The sequence below is a fragment of the Branchiostoma lanceolatum genome, chromosome 4 (genome assembly GCF_035083965.1).
Source record: "Branchiostoma lanceolatum isolate klBraLanc5 chromosome 4, klBraLanc5.hap2, whole genome shotgun sequence".
Taxonomy (NCBI): Eukaryota; Metazoa; Chordata; class Leptocardii; order Amphioxiformes; family Branchiostomatidae; genus Branchiostoma; species Branchiostoma lanceolatum.
The window spans coordinates 17,811,321-17,838,962 of NC_089725.1; the positions used below are offsets into that span (position 1 = coordinate 17,811,321).

At 41.2% G+C, this 27,642-nt stretch overlaps 2 protein-coding genes across 2 annotated transcripts; one reads left to right on the forward strand and one right to left on the reverse strand.

Annotated features, from left to right (window-relative positions):
* The first annotated feature begins 1,079 nt into the window (after positions 1-1,079).
* Positions 1,080-15,222, forward strand: LOC136433025 (poly [ADP-ribose] polymerase 1-like). The gene is made up of 26 exons (XM_066424777.1): positions 1,080-1,237; positions 2,032-2,052; positions 2,439-2,549; positions 2,763-2,906; positions 3,224-3,429; positions 3,723-3,804; positions 4,227-4,343; positions 4,692-4,897; positions 5,160-5,255; positions 7,108-7,256; positions 7,549-7,694; positions 7,890-7,962; positions 8,330-8,392; positions 8,655-8,787; positions 9,077-9,198; positions 9,554-9,627; positions 10,063-10,191; positions 10,410-10,493; positions 10,812-10,934; positions 11,115-11,243; positions 11,557-11,655; positions 11,843-11,995; positions 12,514-12,641; positions 13,097-13,158; positions 13,595-13,712; positions 14,260-15,222. The coding sequence occupies exons 1-26, from the start codon at positions 1,118-1,120 to the stop codon at positions 14,336-14,338; spliced, it is 2,967 nt and encodes a 988-aa protein (XP_066280874.1). The 5' UTR covers positions 1,080-1,117; the 3' UTR covers positions 14,339-15,222.
* On the reverse strand, positions 15,223-27,590 carry LOC136433024 (pneumococcal serine-rich repeat protein-like). Its single transcript, XM_066424776.1, has 16 exons — positions 27,463-27,590; positions 22,634-25,265; positions 22,369-22,487; positions 21,779-22,103; positions 21,352-21,471; positions 20,970-21,092; positions 20,503-20,615; positions 20,023-20,230; positions 19,447-19,587; positions 19,095-19,164; positions 18,945-18,985; positions 18,327-18,442; positions 17,818-18,128; positions 17,292-17,391; positions 16,767-16,854; positions 15,223-16,435 (listed from the first exon to the last, which is right to left on the reverse strand). Exons 2-15 carry the CDS (start codon positions 25,245-25,247, stop codon positions 16,783-16,785), a joined length of 4,473 nt encoding a protein of 1,490 aa, XP_066280873.1. The 5' UTR covers positions 25,248-25,265; positions 27,463-27,590; the 3' UTR covers positions 15,223-16,435; positions 16,767-16,782.
* Positions 27,591-27,642: the final 52 nt, after the last annotated feature.

The window sequence follows — 27,642 nt, forward strand, 5'->3', positions numbered from 1 at the left end:
AATCAAAGTCTTTGTACCTCCTAGCAAGGAGGTTCTTATTTTAACCTCCTAGGTTGTGCTACTATGATAGTTAATGTACTGATGAGTGTAGCCTTATTCCATGAATGAAGGAAGCATCATTATTCATGGCATGGCATTTTAAGCAAAAGCTGCTGAATTTAGAAACAGGTTGATGTATTGAGCTCATAACCAGTGGTTTGTATTGTTAATGCACTTTTGTAAGCACCACAACAAGGATAGACTCTACCAGGAGCTTAACACATTCAAATACTAGTAGATAAAAGTTTCTATGACAGTAGTAGTTGTGCTGGAGAAAAATACAGGATTTGCTGATAGAACCCTTTGTGAACAGAAAATCAAGTTTTTAAATCAAGACAACATTTCTCTCATTTGCTTGGCTTTACTCTGAAATGAAAAATACAAAATATTCTGGCTGCTGTGGGCATTCATCCCTATATGCTATTTTACAATAAAGGCAGGTTACATAATAATTATGAAGAAGACATGTTTCAAATTTACTAGTGAAGTTGATCTGATGGGGTTATGGTAGTCTCCAAGCAGACCTACGGGTTGCAAAGACCGTACCCAACTGGCAGAAGGAGTTTTTATAGCAACCTTGCTATAAAAACTCCAGCCAGTTGGATACGGTCTTTGCAACCCGCAGGTCTGCTTGGAGACTAAGGTCATGGATCATCTCAATGATATGCCTCATGATTAGGGAGAGTTAGGGTTAAGTAGTTTGGCTGAAATGGCACACGAGACAAGACTGGGTCCATACATATTATGAGGTTTCTATGCAGCATGTAACAAGTTCTAACAAATTCAACAATGGTTCAGTGCTTGACAATCGTAGAACATATCAATTTCATAATTTTAAAAACTTTTTTTTACCATTTCCTGCATTATATAGTGTTAAAAAAATAGTAAAGTAATCATAGATACTTAGCTAATCCAGCCAAGAGACTTCACCGGTCCATCTACAATGCTACCATTCCAATTTCCTGCCAAGCGGGTGGACAAAGTTGACTGTTGACCCATTAAAAGTTTCAAAGTTGGAGACTGCGAAGTGCATTGTGGGATGTTAGCGTAACGTGTGCAAGAGGCGGCAAAAAACAGCATGGCAGACGACGAAGGAAAGCCGTACAAGGCAGAATATGCCAAAAGTGGCCGGGCTTCGTGCAAGGGATGCAAAGGGAGCATCCAAAAAGACTCCCTTAGGCTTGCTAGGATGGTGCAGGTACGTATAGCGCCATGGTGTTTGTAGGGAAGGCTGAAATTCAGGGGTTTCCAGACATGGCCGTGCACAACAGGGGCGGCAGGGGAGCTCGGGGCATTCGTGTCATGGCTATTCAAACCAAATTAGTGGGGCCGAAGCGCTATACTTCATGTACTAGCAGGTCCTTTGCTCTAGAAAGTATTGGATGCAGTATGTTTGCTGATGGGGCTTTAGGTAACATCGTGCACCATTTCCTCGCATGCCAAAGGTAAATGTCAATGTTGGGATATTGCCACCAAACAATAACAAACAACATGTGGGAGGGGGGCGGCGAGATTAGATCATGCATGCCCAGGCCTGCAGAGCCCTGCAATATAACTTGCCTTTAGCGCTGACGTTTTTAATAGCTTTTGCTGTTGACAAATAAGCGTTGAAGTCTTGAACAAGATTGAAAGAAGACGACAGGCGTGTTCTTTCTGGAAAATATAAGCTGTTCTTTTGTGTTCTGAAGCGTCTCGTTTGGCATTCATTATACAAATGCAAATTTGCCCCCGCCACCTGATAGCCTGGACGCCAGACCGTTCTTTGCTCAGGGTCTAACTCAGTGGGGGCTGTGATAAAATTTTCATGGGCATGGGGGCATGTTGCCCCAGCTGGCCCGTGTAGGCTCTCGAAACAGTCTGGTATCCAGGGTAAACCAGCTTGACTATTGTATAACTATTTACAAATAATATTTTGCAAATGATGTTGAAAATATGAATATATTGAATGTTTTGTTTTTTTTCCTTCCATGTCCATGCCCCTGAAACTGCCAGTCTCCTCATTTTGATGGGAAGGTAAGTTTTCCCTCCTTTGCCAGTACTTTCCATGGCTGCTTGAGGGGCTGAAGCCTTGACTGGCTTGAGGGTGTGAGCTAAAGCAGTGTGGGGTTCATCATGATTTGTTGTAAAGTTACATATTTTATGCCACTTAGCAAATATTGCACCACGCAAAATTGTCAGAAAAGCAAAGTATTTAAACAAGTATCCAAAACATGGACATGCAAGTGCATGCACTAGATTCGAACTGTACTTTTGAAGACCTACCCAGTGCAATGGAGGATAGGGAGGGATGGAGAAGAGCCATAAGCACCTGTGAGACCATCATGACCTGATGATGATGAATAGGCATGAACCACAATTAGCGATGTACCAGTAAGACTGTTCTTTGGCCATTCCTCCAGGTTCCCAACTGGTTCCACTACTCCTGCTTCTTCAAGAAATGCAAGCCAAACTCTACTGTGGAGTTCAGTGGAGTGACTGCCCTGCGATGGGATGACCAGGAGAAACTGAAGGTTGGACCATTGTTTTGCAATGATTTGTCAGATTTTACTTGTCATCCAAATAACCTTCTTATCCATAACGATACTATGTTTTCACTGTCTGATTGTATCGTCAATAACAGTTAATAATAGTTGTAAAGTTCTTGTTTTCATCTTGTAGACCACACAGTACTAACACTAACAGTATGTGATTTGCAGTTCAGCACTTTTGTTTGTTGTGATTAGAAAAACATAGGAGGCGAGGGTTCGTCAGGAGGGGCTGAGGCAGGTGGAGGAGATGAGGTGGATGCACCCGGAGGAGTATGGAGTGTGGAGTATGCCAAGTCCAACAGAAGTACCTGCAGGGGCTGTGCTGAGAAGATAGACAAGGTAAGAGACAGTAGGCTGACCCAAGCTGACTGCTAACCTTTCTCCTACTGCCTAACCTGGGAGCTTAACAAATTTAGTTCCAAAAGGCTACTACAGCAGGGAGATGATTAAACTGTGTCAGTCCTGCTATTGTAGATGATTATAACCTAGGTTCACTCATAGATGATTATAACCTAGGTTCACTCATGCTGATTTTGAGCTGAGCAGATCCAGTCAGAAGTGTTCAGGTTTAAGGTGATTCCATATTTTACCTCAGATTGGTAGCAATTCCTCACTGTTGTTGATATTTATTTCTACCTCCTTGTATTTTTCCTCAGGGCCTGATCAGAATCTCCAAGAAGGTTGATGAGGGAGACCAGTGGGGGCCCAAGGACCTGTGGCACCATACAGATTGTTTTGTGGAAAAAAGGGAGGAGTTGGGCTTCACCACAGACATCGCTCCCTCTGGCATCCAGGGGTACAAAAACCTCTCCAAAGATGACCAAGGCGAACTGGTCAAGAAGCTCGGAGTGGGAACTACAGGGTATGAAAGGTTCTATACTGGGACAGTGTGGCAAAAATGGAATACCGTATATCATGCTTTGATGGGAAAGGTAGTGTGGGAAAGGTAGTGTTTACCATTTGCCATGTTGATTAAACACTACATCAAAGTCATCAAAAAGTTGCAGATGACTTCAATGTACAGCTTTATACCTGCTGATGTTTTTCTGGCAGTAATTTGCTTGTTACTGTGAGTTGACATGCTTGTTCCATTGTTTAGGAAGTATGATTCCATGGATGACTGTCAAGCAATTTTGTTATATTTTTGTTTTATAGGAAGCGGAAGGCAAAAAGTAGTAATGGAGCAGCTGCCAAAAAAATTAAGGCGGAGGAAACAGAGGAAGAAAAGAAACTCAAGGTACTTTGCCCATTAAGTCAGTTTTGCTATCCTGCAAAATCCAGAAGGTTGGAAATCTGGTTCAGGTAAACTGACTGCTTTATTGCACACGGAGAAAGTTATAGGGTTGCCCCAGAAGAACGAATATAAGGGGAGTCATACAGTAAGAAAAGAATGTAAAAACCAGTTGGTGAATTTAATAACAGAGATACACATACAATATTATGAAAAATATATTTTACGTGCCGTCAAGGCCGTTCAGGTGCTGTCAAATTGCTGTCCCTCCCCCATCATAGATTTTGTTTTTTGATGGATGATGTATTTTTGTATACATGATGCTGTTAATTCAAAGGTTTCATGCTTTAATACCTTGCACTGTTTTGCCTTGGTATATATTTAGACTCAAATCCGACCATATTTTGCTCTGGTACTGTGTTATTTAGGAGCAGAGTAAGCTGGTGTGGAAGATCCGTGATGACCTGTGCAAGTCTATGGAAAACAGTGACCTGAAAGAACTGCTGTTAGCCAATGATCAAGACATTCCTAGTGGGGAGAGTGCTGTAAGCTATACAATGGTTCTTGCTGTAGATTTTGCAAAAACTTGTATTTGTCAAGTAGGAGTTTGTTTTTCCTTTCTCATGTTTCATTTGAGAACAATTGACCCTTTTCCATGTGTTCTTGTTTCTTAGAATTAAGAATCTGGAGGCACTAGTAAAACACACATAGTCTTCACAGATACATTGTACAAGACTTGAAGTGGTTGCTCTTTACGGACTCTTTTTTTTAAAGTACTGGTTAAGATGTATGATGAAGATGTAAAGAGGTAGAAAACATGTATATGCCATGTTAGCACCAGAATCAAACTTGATCTGTTTTGTAGTGAATGTGTTTTCCTCTGTTTCTGCTAGTTGCTGGATAGGCTGAGTGATGGCATGGCATTTGGGGCACTGCAGCGTTGTCCTGAATGTAAAGACGGGCAGCTGTTCTACAGAAGTGATGGGTACCACTGCTCAGGCAACCTTACAGAGTGGACCAAGTGTATCTACACCACACGGGAACCCAAGAGGAAGAAATGGATCGTCCCTGCTGATCTCAAGGAGGAGGTTCCCTTTTTGTATGTGGATTATCCTGTAATGTGTCGTCCATGGGCTGTGCATTTGTGAAGTTTCATAAAAAAAGCAATGAAACCTGAACTGTGCCTGAAGGTCCTGTATAACCTAGTCAGAAATGTAAATTTTACTTTTTTTAAAACTTCAAAACACGTAAACAAACTTATTATAGCATTTCCCAATGCTGACATTGTAAGTGTATTGTGTTTGTATCTGTATCTGTGGGATAATAAGTTGACTGAATTTCCTTTTGTAAAACCTTTTCAGGAAAAAGTTCAAGTCCAAGGTTTCTGCTCGAGTGTTCTCAGCTGCTCATGTTGCTGCTGCATCTGAATCCACAGATAGTTTCACTTCTTCCTCCAGGTATTCAAACATCACTGCTGGTATGTAGGTGGCTACATGTATTTAGGATTGATGACCTGTAATAGGTACAGACAATAAGACTCTCTTTTGGGATTTGTTTTAGTCATTTGATTACCTAACTGTTGAACTCCATTGATAGGAACAGAATTTTAGCATGACTTTATATGATTGTAGCTTACCAGCAAATTACAAATTGTACACCCTGCAGTGCATCACAGGTGTAGTTGTCTCTGCATCCCTTGTTGTCAGTCAGACGAAGTGTGACTGTAGGTGTAGGTAAGCCTGACCACCCCCATTTGGTAGCTCCCAAGTTGAAAGGTCACCCACCCACAATTCCTGGCGGCACATGCGCACTGGTCTAACTAAGGAATTTGGCTAGCATTGTGCAGTAGCTGAATGGTGTGGGGTACACGTTGAAGGTCAGTCAAATGCTGTACTGCTTGTATCAAAGATGAGTTTGTTATTTGGCCTGTTTCTTCCTTTCCCCCTCCTTCTGAAAAGACGGGACAGACTGCTGCTGTAGAACTGTCAAGATTGGGCACCTCAACTGTAGTTTGCCCTCGGCAAGTAGCTGTAGGGGAGCCTCTGTAGCCTCCACCTGAAGGTCTGTTGCCACCGCCGCGACGACCTCCACGTCCTGAGCCGGAAGACTTATTCTTCTCCGCTTGAGTCAGCATCCATGTCAGGACCTTACTTTCTGACGACAGGTCCTTCGGCTTTGACCCCAGGTCGGGAGGGAAGAGGATTTAGTTGGCATCTTCTGATGGCGTCTTGAAGAGGTCCCTAAATGTCTTCTTAAGACTCAGCAATAAACGAATGACGTGTAAATGCTAGCTGGGTATGAACTGAGCCTAACAGACCAAGGGCTGTTCCTGCACAATCGTTCATGTCGAGCTGCAGGTCATCAAACAACTCACTACTGCATCTCTTAATCAACTGCCAGAGGTCGATCAGTGGGGTCGCAACTTGCATCAAATTACCATGGATCGACTTGAGACACTTATCATGCAAAACGATCAGCTCACCATGTTTCTTCCTTGATGACCTACCTCAACCATGTTGGCTTCCACGTCTTGAATCTGATGAACGTTGAACATTGCCTGACTCAGCATCCCGGACAGGATCTTGCTCTCTGTCCTTGGTTTTCAATGCTAGATCAGGCGTCTTATAGAGATCCTTAAAAGTCTTCTGAGACGGCTCAGCAATAAAAGAACGTAAATGACAGTTGTGAATGAACTTATCCTACCAGAAGAATGGCTGTCCCTGCACAATCTTTCATGTCGAGCTGAAACTCTTCAAGAGTATCTTTACTGCAATACTATATCAACTGCCAGAGGTTGATTTTCCAATATATTTCCTTGCCATTCTCGCCATCTTTTTCTTGTCTGCCATTGATATTGTCTTGCTTCTTACTAATCTTAGATGGAGCGTTGCTTGCCATGTTGAAACGTCTGTCTCCTTCCATGTTGTGTCTTATCACCATCTTTTCTTTGTCTGCCATTGATATCGTCTTGCTTCTTTCAATCCTTCCAAGCACCGTGTAACTCAGGGTCCAACAGTAGCACCTCTTCCTCCTGAAAGGGAGACGCCCGCAAATAGTGCCTCTTTCACACTTTATCGCAATTAGACCCCGTTGTACACACTGGAGACTAGCAGAGGTGCTTACAGTACACTAAAAAGAATTAAACCGGTACACATGTGCCACAAGGAATTATTTTGTGGGTGACCTTTCAACTTGGGAGTTACCAAATGGAAGCTACATGGGGGTGGTCAGTCTCACTTGCACCTACTTTCATGCTTCACCTGACTGACAACCGAGTGGATGCATTGATTTTTCCAATTTTTTTTTCAGAGCTGGTGACAAGCCATTGAACCATGTCAAGATTGTTTTGGGTAAAACAACAAAGTCTAAACCAGAGATGACTAAGGCAATAGAGAAACTAGGAGGGACTGTAGTGAGCAAGGTGGATGGCTCTGTGGCCTGTGTCATCAGCTCCAAAGGTAAGAAGATTTGTAGTAGTAAGAGTTATTAATAGAGTTAAGTGTTCCTAAGGCAGTCTTGTGGTTGATTTGTCGTTGGAACATACAATTTATCTTGCCACTTTATGCTTGATGAAAAATTTGATTGAAATAATGAATTATGGAGATTCAATTTGTCACAGGTTTTCTTTGATTTTGTAGTGCCTGGGTACACATGTTGCCAGTGGTAAAGACATTAGAGTGGTAGTTGACATAATGTCATATATGAGTAGATATGAAAACGACTGATTTATTGGTTTTGCCTGTTGTGCAGAGGAAGTGCAAAAGATGAGTAAGAAGATGAAGGATGCCAAAGCTGCTGATGTCCATGTTGTGTCTGAGGACTTTGTAACAGACGTGGAGAAGGGAGGGGCTGCCTTACTCATCATGCAGAAGAGTATCGCGTCCTGGGGATCGGATGTTAGTAACTTCCTATCTACAGTGTTTCACAAAGTGCTGTATGAAGATGTCATAACTTAACGAGTTCCTGAAATATCGCTGTTTAATGCCTATTTCATAGACATGCTCTTTGAGTTCTGTCTGTCAGAATATTGTCTGTTTACTGTCCAACCAACAGGCTTGCACTGTTATTTACCACAGATGTTTTAATCTTAGCCCCACTCCAGAATCTCCACAGTCGAAGAAAAACCCACCAAGAGTAAGAGCAAGAGTAAATATGACGAACTGGGTAAGCCTTTCAGATGTCTAAGTAGAATATTTGTCTAATATAAATTCTCTATTTCTATTTGTGTATTCATATATGGGTGTTTTAAAACATAGATTGATACATCCAATGAACCTGTCTCAACTTTAGAAGTGTTGTAGAGTGATATGTTAGAGGACTTTGGGTTTAGATGAAGGAGAAAAGATTTGCTGCAGAAATTAGGAAAAGAATTGTAGAAGTGCAGAAAGGAGAAATTTGCAAACACGATTGATGAAGAAGGTTATACCAACACATAAGCACAATACAAACACAAACCATCTATTGCACATAATACCGTCCTTGCGTTACAGTATTATGTAGCTATTTGATTGCTACAATGTTGTTCCTGTAGATTCAGGCACCAAGAAGCTGAAGATGATGGTGAAGGGTGGAGCAGCTGTAGACCCTGACTCAGGTGAGAAGGATGCTGTTGTGACCAAATCGATCTTGGGCTTATTTATGACGAACCAAACAGAAAGTGTATTTAGTCTTGGTGTTTTTTTTAAACATATATGTATTTGTTATTTTTGTTTGAATGAGGCAATTATATTTGTCTTAAACACCAACCTCTAACCCTCCTATGTTATGTCCTCTAGTATTTCAAATTTGATTGGATGGTTTTTAATAAGGTTTCAAGCACAGTTTTATTGCAAACAGTTCTCTTATTTATGTTTCAGGAATTGACCATTCTGCCCATGTCATTGAGGACAAAGGAAAGGTGTACAATGCTGTACTTGGTCTGGTAGACTTGGTAAGAGGCACAAACTCTTACTACAAGCTACAAGCCTTGGAGGCCGACAAGGGGAAGAGGTATGTGTCATAGCAACAACTGTATCAATGATACCCTTGTTGCTATATATACCACATTGATGTCTTGATGTGAAATATGGTACAACTCAAACTGTCCATTTCTATGACAGGTGACATGAGTTATGCAAAGCCAGCACTTGGAAAATATTTTGAAACAGGTAGTCTTGTCATCTTTGTCTAAGGAATGCTTAAAATGATGTTACCTAACCAAGGCTCCTGGATACAAAAGAAAACAGGTGGTAAAACAGGTACCCCTTGCGCTGACAACTTTACTCTTGTGTTCTTTTAGGTGGTATGTGTTCAGGGCATGGGGACGAGTAGGTACCACAGTGGGTGGTAACAAGCTGGAGACCTTCCACTCCAGACAGGGGGCCCTGGAGCAGTTCCTTAACCTGTATGAGGAGAAGACAGGTTATTGGCTTATGTTCTTATTCACAACTCACATCTGCATACACTAATGCTGGTTGTGATAGCATTGTATTGAAGCAAGTACACTGCAACTGTGCCCAGCACAAGTCAAAAGATGTCAAACTTGCTACTTCAGACTTCTCTAGATTGGTTTATTGATTATGTAAATAGTTAAGCCATACTCGGAGTGATACCTACGTTGGGTTTTGCCCAGTATAGTAGATAAGATAAGATATTGCTAGAAGTTTTGATTTTTAAATCTCCTTTTCCTGGAAGCAGTCCTAGGTCTATATCTTTGATTTCAGAGAAAAGAATGAGTCATTATCATGAACTGACAGTTTTGATGTTCTATCAACAGGAAACGAATTTGGAACCAAGAACTTTGTGAAGCACCCAAAACGATTTTACCCATTAGACATTGACTATGGACAGGTATGTCTTCTTCTTTGTTAACAATATTTAGCAAATGATACGGTGGTTAATTTCTTACCAAGCTATTGTATTATTTAATGTGGCCTTTTCTGTCCATGATATGATACTATTTTATACTCATACAGTCATAGTACCAGTTTATTGCAATGATGCATCATACTGTAAATCGAATGCATTTAACTTTGCTGTGGTGTAATGATCGTGAATTTTGCAGTGTCCTCTGCACTGCGAAGTACAAACCACCGCAAACACTCCATTTTCTCAGTACCGCAAGATTAACTGCTGTGGTTTAATGATTGTGAATTTTGCAGTGTCCTCTGCACTGCAAAGTACAAACCACCGCAAACACTCCATTTTCTCAGTACCGCAAGATTAAGTCATCATAGATGCATTTTCCATACATAATCCGAGTGCATCTTGTCCATGTACCTGTAGGAGGAGGAGGATCTGCAGAAGCTGAAGATCAAACCAGGCTCCAAGTCTGCTCTGGCCCGGGAGGTTCAAGAGATCATACAGATGATTTTCGACATTGAGAGCATGAAGAAGGCCATGGTGGAGTTTGAGGTGCTCTGATTTTTGTTATTATCAACAGCTCATCAAAAGTTTTGGCTGTAATAAATTTGCTTTATAGGTAAGCAGAAGGTAGTGTTATCCCTAGCTTTATGGAAATATAAGATGGTACTTCTACATTGTAAGTGTTCCAGAATGTTTGGACCAAATCAAAATAATGCCAGTTGTGCATGTAATGAAGTTATGCTGACATGTTACTGTCCCTGTTTTAGATTGACCTGAAGAAAATGCCATTAGGCAAGCTGTCACGGAAACAGATTGAGAGTGCCTATAGTGTGCTGACAGAACTGAATGGGGTAGGTATTCACATTTTCTTGTGTCAGAATGGAATCTTAAATGTGGTGTACATGTATAGCATAGGACATGTGTCATCTCTACCTGATGTAAATGTGTTATCAGACGAATCACATCAAGGAACAACTTGTGTAAAATGTAAAACCTGGGATTGCTGTAATTCCTTTTTTTATGATATGTTATGCATATTTCTTGATGTACTGTTTGTAGCATGATATTATGCTTGGTTGGTTTACTTACACACGTTTGATCTGTCACACTATAAATTCTTGTGACAGATGAAGGAATGAGTTGACTGATATCTTCTGTGTATCTTCTAGATCCTGACTGGTGAGAAGAGTGCCACAAGAATCCTTGATGCCTCCAACCGATTCTACACTCTCATCCCTCATGACTTTGGCATGAAGAAACCACCCATGTTGGACAACGTGGAGGTCATCAAGGTACGAACGTCCAGAAAAATACAAAATAGTCAGTTTCTTCCTTGCTAAATATCGAGAAATATCTGCCCCCTTCTTTACTCATAAAAACTAGAATGTCTGTTACCTTGACCTCTGCATTGTTCGTGTCATTTAGCATTTGTAAAATTCAAAGTACCAAGCTGACCAGGACTTCTTGTTCAGGCCAAGACTACCATGCTGGACAACCTGCTGGAGATAGAAGTGGCCTACAACCTACTGAAGAGTGGAGATGATGGGGAGGGCAAGGACCCCATCGATGCTCACTATGACAAACTCAAGTGCAAGATGGAGGTGGGTGTCTAAGTAGTACTGAAAGATGACTGCATGTCGAGTATGCTGTGTATCATATTTGCAATTAAACACCCCATTAGATGGAGAAACATGATAGATTTATGTATTATAGGCATTTTACTTTAACGAATAGACTAGAATTGATGTGGGACACATAGCACAAATTTAATCAAGGTTTTAAGAATTTATGTGAATTTATTTTTGATTTTATACAAGTGATGTTTGTACTGTTGTAGTTTTACTATTCTTTTAAATGCAGGAAAGCTAAAACCATTGATTAAGGTGATTTGTGTGCATTGCTTGTACATTTCAGGTTGTGGAGAAGAGCTCGGATGAGTTTATCTTGGTGCAGGACTATGTGAAGAACACCCATGCCAAAACACACAGCCATTACTCCTTGGAAGTAGAAGAGGCAAGAATACATTTTGTACATAAATACTAAATTGTGAAAATTGTAAACTGAGAAGTTAAATCAATATTCAGTGCCACATACACTAGTAAGTAAAGGTGCTATTTGAGTATGAGCTCAATTTTCTATTGGTATGTCAGTTGTATGAATTGCTGATTGGCCCTAAAAGTTTGTTCTCATTACTTGTTAGTTGTTCAAGATTGCTAGGGAAGGAGAAGCATCCCGATACAGGCCCTTCCAGCAGCTGCACAACAGACAGCTGCTATGGCACGGGTCTCGTGTCACCAACTATGCTGGCATCCTTTCTCAGGGACTCAGGATTGCACCACCTGAGGCCCCTGTGGTGGGTAGTGATTTGTGTTTTAATTGTTTCCTTTCTATATAATCTACAGAGTTGTTTTCATCACAGTGACTGTAATTACTTAGCATTGAGTGATTTAACGTCCTGGTAGAAGTGATTAGTTTTCTTGTTTTTTTTGTGTTTTTTTTTAAAGTATGTCAGTATGAATTTGGATGTACCTAGTATTTTTTTATTATTAGATGATATGTTACATCAGAAAGTGTACAGTTTGGGAAATTTCATGTGTAGAAGATGTAGACTAGGAATGTCTTGAATGTTTTATTTCACTATATAGTCATGATGAAGTCAGACTTTGATGCCTCTGTCATCGACTATCAGATGTCCTTAAATGTCATTGTAAGGTGTTTGAAGAAGAGTGCATAGTCTTCACCTGTAATCACTTCATTGAAAAGTGTTTCTTTGAATCTACGAAAAAGTGCTCTTTGGTTTGGTAACAAAGCCAGACTAGAAGTGCCTTTGCTTGCTAAGTTGCTAACCACCATTTCTTCACCACCCCACAGACTGGCTACATGTTTGGGAAGGGTCTGTACTTTGCTGACATGGTGTCCAAGAGTGCTAACTACTGTGCTACGTCCACGGCTAGCCCCACCGGACTGCTGCTTCTCTGTGAGGTGGCGCTGGGAAACATGTGAGGACACTCAGTTACAACCATCAGCATGTCCTCCAGAGATTAGTGTTACTGCTGTGGAATGCAGTTGGTCCCTGAAAACAGATAGTCCCTTGCAATAGCCTCTTTGTGATACATTCCAATGGGAAGCTAGAATATCTCACTGAGAGGAATGCTATCTAGTCACTATGCATGGCAAAAAAGCTATTGCACTATTTTTTGGACTTGAATGAGATGTGACAAAATAGATGCTTTATACTATTGTCTTGGTAGCATTGTGTTGGTCAGCTCCACAACGTCAGTCTAATTGAGTAACACCTTGTATACATTTGGTATATATTTGTATACATCAGTGTAGAGAAAAACCTTGAAGCAGAAATGTGATAAATTTTACATACATGATCTTACTAGACAATATTTCTATAACGGAACAACATATTGCAAACTAATGTTGTCTGACTTTTCTCCCCATACAGGTATGAGAAGAAACATGCAGAGTATGTCTCCAAACTTCCCAAAGGCATGCACAGTACCAAAGGTTGGTCACTTTATTGGAGTCTAGTGGAGCCATTGGTCAGGCAAAGGAGCAGGATAGTTGTTTTGTGTGGTGTTATTTTTATAAACAAAGCTACTGGATTGAGTCTAGTAACTTTGCTAAGTTCCATGTTGAGAAATAAACTGTCCATAATCTGTCATTAGGCTTCTCTATTTCCAGGAATGGTCAAAATGTCACTAATACAGAACCCCTTCCATTACAGCTTGGTGTTCCATAAATGGGGTCACAATTGCACAATGGGTTTTAATTTGATCTTGTAAATGGGAAAACAAAGTGTGTAGAAAATTAGCAATGGCATAGTGGCATTGTCTTTCACTTCAAGTTGGACCCCACACCTGTCCACAAACCACTATTCACAACATGACTTGTTTCACCTGATCAGTTTTGAGGTGGGATATTTTGTATGTTCTTCCTGCAGGACTTGGATCCACTGGCCCAGACCCTGCGGCTACAAAGACACTGCCCAATGGTACCCAGGTTCCCATTGGTGTTGGGGCTCCCAGTGGTGTGACTAATTCCAGTCTGCTGTACAATGAGTATCCTTTTTATCATGGTCTTCATTTCTATCGGAGCTCATGCCAAAGGTTGTCCAGAAAGCAGCCTAATGCAAGGGTCACATTCCCATACTGGGGCCCAGCCGGGCTGTTAGTAGAAACGAAAAATAAAAGTGTATATCAAGAAATATGCGCAAATTATGCTAATGAAAATTTTATTTCACATTTTTTGTGTTTTGTTGTCATTTATGTAATAATTTTCCTTCCCTCAAGCTGCACCGTCAGGCCCCTGTTTTGATCTACTTTTTCTAAATTTTAGAAAATTTGTGTACATTATGGCCAATTTTGAAATCATTAGAACATAATTTTGCACTTGTCTCAACTATACCGGTATTAGGTGGTGGGAGGAAAGATCCTAGTATACATGTTTGAATTGAACATATCTGTTGAGATAACCTTGGACATTACATGTAAAGAGATTTTCAGAATCATGCCTTGAAGTACATCTATTAACTTAATACATGTGTATCATTATTTGCTTCCACCGCAGTTCTGATTAAGTCAGGTGAAATCCTTAACAGTTTGTCAGGTATATCGTGTACGACGTGGCGCAGGTGGAAATGAAGTACCTGATCAAGATGAAGTTCAACTACAAGAGTCTGTGGTGAGGAGCTAGCTACGGTGGGACCCGGCCCTGCATGTGTTGTCTCTGCAAACAGGAGGAATATTGTACCACTAGGTCTTGGTTACGTCACAACAGGGTTTCAATAACATTGTGGGAGCCATTGTCAAGCTATTGCTGATGTTTACTAAAACTGTCTCTAGGTCACTTATAACAATTAGCAACTAGTAATCATGTACAAGCTGGATGATTGTAGTTTGACTAATCACATTATTTTCAACTAATTGTGGTTGAAATCATGCTTATGGAGGTGTTACCGCTTCCTTGTAAACTCGCCCACTTTGCTAAGGAGCAAAGTTGTCATCAACCTCTGAATTGGAAATAGAGATCAGTAGAAAAAGCCTGTTGCCAAAGGTAACAGTCCAAATTATACCAGTTAGATTGTAAGACAAAGGATGGTGCAGCTGTTTTGTTGCCTTCATTATTTTCAATACATGGGAGACACTCTTGATACAAGACTTGAAGGAAGGAAATGTCAGCATAAATCTTAGAAGGCTCTGGTTTGATTCCTTGGCACCAAGACGACTTGGTGTGAAAGTGGAGGCAGATGCTTTCAGTATTTTTCAAAACTTACGTTCCATGTAGTTGTAGTGGAAATGTATATGTTGTTGCCTTTAGTTCCGTTTAGTTCCCTTGTTAACGATATCTTAACATTTTTTTATTTTTCCTGAGATGAAGATGAGATAACCTATATCAAAGTTACTTGGAAACTCTATCGTTAGAGATGTAGCAAAGTTTACTAAATTGCAGAGCAACAGTATGTCGAGTAGTTTATCTTTAGTCCAAAGATGATTGTTCTTAACTGACATAAATCACCTCTTAACCTCTCAGAAAGGATGGTAGTCAATAAAACAAGTCTACTCCCAAGCATTCAAATGTTTCTGTCTTTATCGTACCATAAGCAGACAGTTAAATGTCAGATGTGAAAATCTTTGGTTAAAAAAGGTTACAAAGTATAGGTGGTAATTGTATTTAAGTTCACAGAGCAGGTTCTAACATCAGAAGAGAACAACAGTCCTGTGAGATCTTAACATTATGATGTACAATACTGGTATATTTTAGTGATTGCTTCTAGTGATAACAAATCAGTCTTATATCCATTTGCAACTGTTTGGTCATACCCAGTCTAGTGGTTAATATTTGTATACCAGGGGTGCCAGTGGCAATTTTCAAGGGAGAGGTGGGCACCTAGTGGAGCGTCATCCAGGTCTGCATGTTTTATGTAACACATCATGCCTACGTAATGTTCAAGTGCCACCGACACCTTGTAACAATAGTCTAGTTATTAACAGTCATTCCCTGAGCACGACTTAACCACCACTTCTACCTTGATCCTCGATTTATATAGCATGCAGGAATTATAAACATCATTAGGGTCAATCATATCTACATTTACATTGATACATCATTATCACATTGTTAGTCATGCTAGTAATTATATGCCATTTATCTTACCATGTCAAATCAAATTCTTAAACATCAAATGCTTGGAATTCAGCTAACTCTAATTTTAATTCTTGAGAACACAAGTCTTCAGGATTATTATTGATAGATCTGGTAAAATTATATTTATATACTTCAACTGTTATATAAGAATCCTATATCTGACCAACCTTTACATAAACTCAGTTACTGTTATGCTATGTAGATAATAAAGTAAAGAATTCACATAGGTTGTATAATCACCTGGTAGTGAAGTTGTCAATATACCGGTAACCATCTTTACAATTCCTGAGCCCAGCATAATAGTGAACACACGAGGCAAAGGGTTGATAAAGAATTCAACACACGAGGTAGAAGGTTGACAAAGCATTAACCCCTTCATAATTGACCTAGTGTAATTTAGAGTTGCAAGAATGATAGAAAATGTGACCCAATCTTTTCAACGCTACTACAGAAGAAGACTACATGTAACATGGATTACTACATGTACATATATTTATCCTAGGTTTAAAAAACATCATGTGCTAAATGTTCTCAATATAGTACATGTACATGTACTCCATATTTCAAATCTTTGCAGCTACTAGTTACAGTGCACTCCAACATCCATGTGTCCTGTAACTGCATGGGGGAATGTGCCCTGTTGAAAGCGGAACAGCACCCTGTAAGTTGTTATGATTTTGAGAATTGACATCAACATCTACTATCAATTTCCCACCTTATCTCTGCTGGTAACCTACTGTTGCCCATTGATCCAAGTAGCTTTTGTTAGAAAATGTCAATGCACCGTGGATTGAGAACAGACATTAGACCATGTAATATTTCAACTAATGTGCCAGACCTCTTCTTTAAACTGGTGGTTACTCTTGGTAGGAAGCATTTCCCATGGAAGAAGTTGGTTCCAAGATGAAGTAACAGTTCATTCTCAACAACTCTATAAGTATGTAAGAATGTCAATACATCTTACTCACTTTGGTGACTGCATGTTCACTTAAATGTCAACTTGGCTGTCTGGACCCTTCCATTCTTGCTTGACTTGACTGTAGCTTCTCTGTTTTGCTACATGTGGGGAACAGAAGATCATGATGGTTAAATCTGATTCCTTTATAATGTATTGTCTCTGCTAAAACTAGCTACTAGTATCTCACATTCATAGAAAATTGTATACTCTACATCTAGATCACTTGGATAAAAGAGGAACAGTTAAGAAGTGGAACACCTTAAAATTTTCATCCAAAGAATCACTGAACAAACTTTACTTGGTACCTGCAATGCTGAACATTCACTCTGACTGAATGAACAGCATATATTCTTCAGAACGTAGACAAAGAAACGCTGCCACAAGAAACAACTCGAGTTCTTGTAATGTAAGTGGAAGACTTGGTCTTCGCAAGATCGACATGGTTGTGTAAAGAATGGAGAAAGCATTGCATTGTAACACATAATAGGGCTATCTTATCTCAACACCTTGAATGTAAAGTGAGATCCAGACTTACATTAATGGCGGCCTGTGGTTCATATGTAGTATATTCAGCAGGCTGGTTGAAGGAGTCCCCGGTGCTCATCATGGTCTCAGTAGGTAAAGTATAAGTTGGGCTGCAGTACAAAGTGACATGATTATGAGTAGGAAAGAAAAAGCGCACCATTGACATCAACACTGCTAAAGGAATCAACCTGAATTTGTAAATGCAAGGTACAATTTTCCTTTAAAATTGAAGTACATTTGTACTTTAATCACGTAATACTTGAGAAGTTTTTGCGTTATCAATGTTTTTCCAAGTTTTTCTTATTATCTTCAAATGCCATGTCACCTTCATTTTACAGTCACCCTTTCTACTGCAAAACAGCAAAGCAAGTAAGAAATAAGCGTGCATCACCAATCTTTTTGCTTTACTCATAGTAGAGGTCATACTCGTAAATACACCAGCCATGTTGTTCTTATGGGTTATTTAAACTGACAATTTGTTCTAATTAATTTGTTGCATGCCATGACTGTACAGTCTGAATATGTTCTGTACTTACTTGATAGCCGCATACTCTGCGTCATCGTAGGCGTAGCCCTGCTCAGGTGGTACTTCATAAATACGTGCAGGCCTGTCGTAAGTGCTTGAGGTATATCCACCATCGTACAATGGTATATCTCCCTTGTATCTCGGTGATGTGAGGGAATACCTAGGCAGGGTGACTGGAGGGCGTGCCATGGTAGAATCGTCCAGCTGAAATGCCTTGTTGGTGTACTCATAACTCTCATCATAGATAGGGTTAAATGTCGGCACACTTTCATGCATTGTGGATTTCTTTGTTGGTGCCTTTGTTGGTCGCACCCATAACTCCTGTAGAATAGAAAATTTTAGAATGTTGATAGTTGCCTCATCTGGAAAAACTGCAATAATCAATATTCATGTCGTTTTGTATGTTTGGTTGCAAATTTTGCTTCTAAGAGTGAATATGAGCAGTAGACCACAAAAGTTAAACACAATATGGACCAAAGAAGATGTATCAAACTGGCAAACACGTGTATGATGGCTTACTTTAGACTTCTTCTTCTTGTTGGAAATATGTGCTGAGACCATGCATGCCAGCAGCAGCAGTGCACCTAGCACACCAGCAAAGATTCCCAGACCCAGTGTTAGACGATATCGTGAACCTGGAAACAGGAAAGACTTAGTGAGCAGTTGAATCTTTTAATCACATTCTACTTAACTACATTTAACCTGTTTCAAGTCAACCACAGAAAAACACAAACTCCATGGCCAGGAATTCTGGTGGTCCACTGTTACTCTTCGGATATGCTATTTGTTATAGTTCATTTGTACATGCCATGGACAGAGAGGACTTTCTTAATTACTTGTTGTTCCATTACAAAGCAGTAACGTTTAATCTCCAAGCAGATCTATAGATTGCATAAAGACCGTATCAAACTGGCAGAGGAAGTACGCTTGGATCGCATTACAAGCTCCTTCTTCCAATTGGATAGGTCTTTGCAATCCACTGGGTCTGGTTGGAGACTAGTAACGTTAACTGTTCTTAACATCTACAGGCCGGTGCACAATGGTGGTACAGGTACCATGAAACTGTTATGTTTGGTGAACAGTGAATTGTCATCACAGCCAAGCTGAGTCAGAATACAGATCCTAGGTGAGTCTTACCGTCATCCTCACAACGTGCTCCACTGTACCCACTTGGACATCTGCAAAAAAGGTGGCAAGTATTGTCAGTTAATCTAATCAAACAAGAGAAAGGACAGAGGAAGACTTTACCACAAAATGGTCCCCCAAAACCCATGGTGGGATACTTACGTGCATTTCAGTCCTCCTGCCACAGGTTGGCACGTCCCTCCATTTTTACAGTAGCCTGCTGGACACTCAGCTGGATGGGCAGGTGTCAGGAAAACCAATTTTAAAAATCATACAGTAAAATCTTGAATTCAAGCTCTTACCTAAATGCAACATGCTCCAAGTCAAAAGATCTTTGAACAACAGACTGCCATTTGGATCACATTCACAGTGTTGACAGTCATCATGGAAGATAATGATTTGAATATTCATTCGAGATGTGGCATATTCTGGTAGCAGTAGCAGTGTATCTAATCTATTGAGAATATAGTCTGCAGCTGGATGTGTGAAATAAATAGTGGTTTAAGAAATGTACCTCCACAAGCCCTTCCAGGGTTGGCAGGCTGTCTGTCCTGAAAGCCTTGGCGGCACACGCAGGTGAAGGACCCAGGGGTGTTGGTACAGTTAGCATACTGGGAGCAGTCGTTGGTGGTTGACGAGGCACACTCATCCAAATCTGTCGTGAAAATTGAAGAAATTTTTTTTAGTATTTTCCATTGAATAAGTAACAAGGAAAGCCATCATATTGGGCACACCGGCCAAAAATGTGCATCTTTGGTTGAAGTTTTGAAACACTACATTTAAGTCATCTAAAGCAAAGGCCTGAATTCAGAGGTATTCAGTCAAGTTACAATATTTGCAAAATCAAAGAAATACAACTTAAAGGTTAAGGAGTGACCCTGATTTGAAAAGTGATTTTGGCAAAAAAGAAGAGGTAATAAAAAGAGACTAGGCACAATACATCATGTTATAGGAGATCGTAACAATGAGTTGCTTGTGAACAACTGACATACCTGAACACCTTAAATAACATAAGTCAACAAAGTCACTCAGTAAAGATGAAGACATTATAATGGTGTTAGCAGATATAGATTAAAGAGAAGTGCAGTACCTGTCACCTGCACGCCGCCCACTGTGAAGGGAAGGTTGGGGCTGCTGCTGATGGCGTTCTGCAGGGAGCTGCCAATACTGCTGGCTGTCGCGTTGGAAGACTTATTGGTGTTGACAACGTGATTGGCAACCACACTTCCATTGGTAAAACCTGTCACTGTGACACTCACAAACTCTGGGCCAAGAGCCTTGGTGTACAGGATTACAAACTGTAGAGGGAGAGGAATGTGATGGGAAACATTCTGATTTCATTCTGTAGTATGTGTGAAAAATTAGGCTTGATTGTAGAGCGCTTCTTATTCCATATCTACAAGGTATTCATGGCATCATTCATCAACCATTCTGAACACAAGTTCTAGCTATGATCACAAGATACCTGCCCTGGTGAATAACATGACATTTAACATAAATAATAAACATTTTAAGACATCCTCAAACACTTCTGGCAGCACTTAATACATTGAAATGAAACGCTACTCACAACTGTGGTGACTTGGGACTTGAGAGCCACAAAGCGTGTGGAGGTGGGGTCGTTTAGCGAAGAGTCGAAAACCTCATTGGTGATGCGGACAGCTGCTGAGTACGTCTGGGTCTCTGCGGGAAAGAACAATATAATCATGTAGCTTAATATGGGGTTATTCCATTAGCTAATAATGTTATCATGTAACTTGTGGGTTTATTCTGAATTAAATCCAAAGTAGATATCATCTAGTTATAAGATTTTGGTGAGATATATACTATAGCTGTCGTTTAGCCCATAGCCATATACACGTACATGAAGGATGGCCCTTGAAGATTTTTTTAGATTTTGTGAACATGCAAACATTTTCAGATCCACATGTCTGCACTTTTTTTCCTGTTTTTGTTGTTATTTTCTTTGTTGTTTTAAACAGAACAATATGACCATTCAGATTGACAGGAACGCTGACTAACGGGTGTTTGCCTTACCTTCACATCTTCCAGCTGTTTCTGTAAATCCTGGCTTACAGTCGCATGAGAAGGAACCCTCCGTGTTACGACACACCCGGTCGGCTGCACAGTTGGCTGTGTTACTGGTACATTCGTTGACATCTAGAAGTGCAGAAAAACATTTTTTTTTTCAAATGGATCATCAAAGTAGATTCTTAAACTAATTTTCAATGGGCTACTTAACATAAACTATAAACAAATATCTGTTTCAACATCATCACACTTGTAATGACTGTATGTTATCCTACTGATTTGGAAGCCTGTTGATATCAACTGGAAATATTTTGATATGGATCAATATCTAATGCATTGATACAATGTCAACAGCAATAACTCAAAGGTGAATAGAACGTGACCTTACCAGAACAGTTGGCACCGTCCCCTGTGTATCCCGACTGGCAGATGCACACGCCCACTCCTGTTCCTGGCAGCAGCAAACAGGACGCTTTTGCGTGGCAGGTTACCGAACAAGATCCCACCACTGGAAGGTCAAATGTGGATTAGTTTGTGGGTAATAGCGGCAGTAAGGAAAATGTACAAAATTAGTATGAAATGTAATGACCGTTATGATAATATCTGAAGTGAGCAGCTGTCCATTGGTCTTGTGAAATCATATTTGTCATTTAGACTTCAAGATTCAATGATCATGGCAAAGATGTCCAGTGTTCAAATAAGTTGCTTAGTCATCTTCTCGAACACCTTATGGATTAATGGCTGACCGTAAAAAACATTTTACATGGTAACGTGTATGACTTTTATCTAGTGAATTGGAATATCCTATGACATACATTTCGTGCAGTCTTTTGTTCCAACTTGTCCAGTTTCACTTCCAAATGCCAGACATTGATCGTTGTTTGCTGCATCAGTGTCTGTGAAGTTGCCGGTCACCATCATCCGAAGGCAGACATGAGTCATCTCAGCGCAGTTGCTGGTAGTTAAAGTGTTCAGGGTGGCCTCAGCAGCAAGAACAGTCACCTCCCCTTGAGCCACAGCAGTCGTTCCGTCCACAGCAGAAGTGACCCTGACGCTGACCTGTCCTGGTGCAGGAGTATTAGCTGGTTGAGAGGAGTTGGCCAGGAAGACAACAAAGTCGAAGTTGCCAGATGGGTTTGACTGTTAAAACAGAACAAGAAAAATGTGTTAAATAATTTGTGCAATTATCAATTCTGTCTAACAATGCCTATATCAAATTAAGTTTATACAAAATGCACGAAAGCATGCATACATGTTTTAACATTCATCTGTGTTCAACTTAGGATATAGCCTTATGAGAAAACAACTACAAAGAGCTAGAAGATAAGTTATATAATTTGTCCTTGTTGCAGAAAAAGGTCTTATAGCAACACAAAGAGTTCTTGTAGCCAGGTGACTGTCATACCTGCACATCACTTGATCCACCGTTGCGAAGGGTGATGCCGAATGTCATGCTCACACTGTTGTTCGGGTAAAACACGGGGGGATTGTTCTGAACAGCAGTGAATGTCGTCAACTCGATATCTGGCAAACAAAAGCAATTGACTCAGTCAAGTACCGTGGCAAAATATCACGTAGGACACTTTCTAGCAGCAACACCAAAATGATAGCAGAGACAGTTTTAAAATGATTCTAGAGGTATATATAAGACATTGGTCTGGTGCACTTACCCGTGGACACAGGTCCTGCGGGGGTCACCATAGCAGTAGTCACAGCAGAGGTCGTGACTGGGGGTGTCACGGTTTCACTTGGCTGGACAGTTACAGCTGCAGTTGCTGATGGTGATGCTGCCGTTGATTCCGTTGGAGTTGTTTGCACCGTACTTGATACTGATACGATTGTTTCACTGGTAGCTGCTACAGAACTTTGCAGTGCCTGGGTTGGTGAAACGATAACTGCCACCCCTGCTGTGCTGACCGGTGCCATAGAACCTTGTACTTGTAGGGCTGTGCTGGGAGCAACTGCAACACTGACACTTATGATGGGTGCTGCAACAGTTTGTGATGGGAGGGAAGGTGCAACTGTTCCTGATGTAACGGCACTGCTGATTAGTACTACAGACTCAGTAGGTATGATTGCTGCGTGTGCAACTGCACTGCTAGCAGGTGCTACAGACAATTGGATAGACTGGGAAGGTAGAACTGTGGCCAATACAGCTGTGATGCTGGCTGGTGGCGCAGATACCTGAATTTGAAGTGACTGACTAGCAACAACTGTTGCTGGTACAGCCACACTGCTGGCTAGTGGTGCAGACATTTGAAGTGACTGAGTAGCTGCAACTGTTGCTGGTGCAGCTACAGCTGCACTGCTGGCTCGTGGTGCAGACATTTGAAGTGACCTACTAGGCATAGCTGTTGCTGGTGCAGACATTTGAAGTGACTGACTTGGTGCAACTGTTGCTGGTGCAGCTACAAAGCTTGCTAGTGGTGCTGACATTTGAAGTGACCGACTTGGCATAGCTGTTGCTGGTGCAGACATTTGTAGTGACCGACTAGGCATAGCTGTTGCTGGTGCTGACATTTGAAGTGACCTACTAGGCATAGCTGTTGCTGGTGCTGACATTTGAAGTGACCGACTTGGCATAGCTGTTGCTGGTGCTGACATTTGAAGTGACTGACTTGGCATAGCTGTTGCTGGTGCAGACATTTGAAGTGACCTACTAGGCATAGGTGTTGCTGGTGCAGACATTTGAAGTGACCGACTAGGCATAGGTGTTGCTGGTGCAGACATTTGAAGTGACCTACTCGGCATAGGTGTTGCTGGTGCTGACATTTGAAGTGACCTACTAGGCATAGCTGTTGCTGGTGCTGACATTTGAATTGACCGACTTTGCATAGCTGTTGCTGGTGCAGACATTTGAAGTGACCGACTTTGCATAGCTGTTGCTGGTGCAGACATTTGTAGTGACCGACTAGGCATAGCTGTTGCTGGTGCTGACATTTGAAGTGACCGACTAGGCATAGGTGTTGCTGGTGCTGACATTTGAATTGACCGACTTTGCATAGGTGTTGCTGGTGCAGACATTTGTAGTGACCGACTAGGCATAGCTGTTGCTGGTGCTGACATTTGAAGTGACCGACTAGGCATAGCTGTTGCTGGTGCTGACATTTGAAGTGACCTACTAGGCATAGGTGTTGCTGGTGCAGACATTTGAAGTGACTGACTTGGCACAACTGTTGCTGGTGCTGACATTTGAAGTGACTGACTTGGCATAGCTGTTGCTGGTGCTGACATTTGAATTGACCGACTTTGCATAGCTGTTGCTGGTGCAGACATTTGAAGTGACCGACTTGGCATAGCTGTTGCTGGTGCTGACATTTGAAGTGACCTACTAGGCATAGGTGTTGCTGGTGCAGACATTTGAAGTGACCTACTCGGCATAGCTGTTGCTGGTGCAGACATTTGAAGTGACTGACTTGGCACAACTGTTGCTGGTGCTGACATTTGAAGTGACTGACTTGGCACAACTGATGCTGGTGCAGACATTCTAAATGACTGACTTGGCACAACTGTTGCTGGTGGTGCTGACATTTGAAGTGACTGAGTAGCTGCAATTGTTATTGGTGCTGACATTTGAAGTGACTGACTAGGTGCAACTGTTGCTGGTGCAGACATTTGAATTGACTGAGTGGGCGCAGCTGTTGCTGGCGCAGCTACACTGCTTGCTGGTGGTGCAGACATTTGGAGTGACTGGCTAGGGACGACTGATGCTGGTGCAGGCATCTGAAATGACTGACTAGCCACAGCTGTTGCTGGTGCAGCTACACTGCTTGCTGGTGGTGCAGACATTTGGAGTGACTGGCTAGGGTCGACTGATGCTGCTACAGGCATTTGAAATGACTGACTAGCCACAGCTGTTGCTGGGGCAGCTACGCTGCTTGCTGGTGGTGGTGCAGCTACACTGCTAGCTGGTGGTACAGACATTTGAAGTGACTGACTAGGGGCGACTGTTGCAGCTACACTACTGGCCATTGGTACAGCTGGTTGCAATGATTGAGTAACTGCGACTGTTGCTGGTGCAGTCGCAGTACTGGCAATAGCTTCGGACTGCTGTGCTGCCACAGAAGATGCAATTGCACCCTGAACTGCTGCAGTACTGGTAGGTGCAAACGATACCGGTGCCACAGAACCCTGAAGTGACTGAGTAGGAACGATGATTTCCGACAGACTTGCAGCAACAGTGGGAGATGCTTGGATGATGCCCGTCGATGATAGGGATTGGCTGTCCACTGCTGCATTCGACCACAGGATACAGCACAGTGCCACCAGGAATGCTGCCGCCATGATAGTTGATTATCGGTGCTGTGGAGAAACGGTTAAGAAAAAGGGTAATTTTAGATACATGTATTCCCTTCTGTAGCTAGCTGTACTATGGTGCTACAGTTGTGACTTGAGAGCCGGGCATTCGTACGGACTATGAGGCAAAGGAATACAAAAGACGAGTTAAAACGTGATGTATACTGGAGTTTGCCAACAGAGTATTTCACCACCTTACTGGATCAGCTTTCTCGTGTCCTTTCTAAACGTTGCGGTTGAGTATGTAACAAGAATAAAATGATTTTGCTAGCTGTAGTATTTCGAATAAGTCTTTTATTGGCATTTCTTGGACATCCAAACATAACTTTATTTACATCTTTTCCATAGAGCCCCTTTTAAAAAAGGGATTTTAAAAGGCATCAGTGGCGACAGTTTCTCGTGGGAGTCCAGCGTTAGGTAAAATTGTGTCTCCTATCTTCTCAGCTTGAACGGTCTGAAAACAGCTATCTTGATGACTTACGAAAGATGCAGATTGACTTTATGAACGTTATCAGGGATTCAAAGAAAACAAGTGAAAAAAATCCAACCACTGAGGTCACTTCAGTATACATTGATTTCGTTTGACCAACGTTTTATTGAACTATTCGCGTTGATTTTGTTTTCATTCCAGTAGAGGTATTTATACTACTCCTCCTGGAATACCTTTTAAACAGGTTTTGTTTTCCTTGTAGTCTTAAATCCCCAGAAATGTTACCACAAAAGATATCTTGATGTCCCCAAATAAACCAGAGCACGGCGGAAATGTTCGACATTTGTCATAATTGTCTGACCTGAAATGAGGGACATTATTGGAACAATGCAGCTCTGCAAAAACAAACCCGCTGTGGCGCAGAAAGTCACACCTAATGAGTAAATGAGTGGACCTGTCGGTATGACTGTTCTCTGACTTACAGTGATACATAGGTTTGAAAAATGGCTTACATAGGTTTGATAAATGGCAAGACGGAAGTACCCAACGCGTGTTTCGCAATAGTATCGACACCGATCCGCCCGAGCAATGTGCCCGACCGTACCTGTAGATATATCAAAGCTATTTCCCGTGACATGGAGCCACACCCAAGGTATGTACTGCCCTACCTGGGGAATTCTGATAAGTCATAGGAATGCAGGCTGAACCTGCAAGCTCTGTCCTGACTCAACACCTGTGTCATAATCTATAAATGACAAATTCTACATCCGTTTTTGATGAGAGTCTTTAAAGGCAAATCGTAAACTTTCAAACAGCGAAAACATTTCCCCCAAAAAAGGTGTGAAAAGGGAGGGTCATTCCAATGAATTTGGTCTCTTCCATATGTTCTTGCACGCGTCGAGATATGCGTAATTTAACTGTTTTCCTAATCTATTCGCAATCCAATCAGTATTACATGAATCATAGCATATTTTAAACCCCAGAGTATAGTACATAGTACAATTGTATGTAAGACGCCGTGGTCGACTTACACACTGCAGTGTATAAATCACACTTTTAAAAGTTACCAGGAAACGGCGACGTATCGTACCTCCGGACATACCTTAAGCCTCAGAATCAGTCCGCATAAAACGCAAAGTAAAATAAAGTCAAATGTCTTTATTTTTGTTGCTTTGTAGGCCTCATATATGTTTTTGTCAATGTAGTGGAAGTCAAAAATTGTCTGTATTAATGAAGTTGTTGAAATGTATCTTCTAGAACTCCCAGAAATATGTGTGCTATGTATTCTAGAACAGAATTTTATACTGAACACTTAAAAAAATGCAACTCATAGAAATTCTTGAGACAGTTTCAAATCATCAGGCATCAAAATTTGCAAAGGACAAAGATAGAATCAGAACAGATGTTTTCATCGAACCTTCATTGTCCGTGAGGAATGACAAATGGCTGTGGAATATTGCTCACACACACGCAGAGCATTTTCAAGAAAGTTAAATGAAAATACAATGTTTGTATTGATGCCAGAATGTACAGATTGGGCATGATGTACAACATGACAAGCTAACCTGTGGATAAACCAACGTGTACTCCAGAAAAGAACACGAAACAGCTACGACTGCAAGTATTAGTATCAGCTGGGGTGTCAGAGGGCGGTTACACGACAGATACAGGAAAGCTGTAACTGTTATGTCATTGCGGGATACAGGCAGAGCAAAAGTCATACACGCGATGTTTGTCAAGTGTATGTTAAAATGACATGATAAAAGGGCATACCTTGAACTCAAATCACAAATATCTGATGAACTTTAGTCCAGACAGTCGTCAACAGACTTCCTCCATTGCGCGCGGTCGCCCGAAGTAGTCTGGAAATGAGTGTCTGTTTTGGGTGGGGTTCCTTCAGCGAAATGTAGGAACCGGTTGGACAACAACTGACTCAGGTAATACAACCACCAT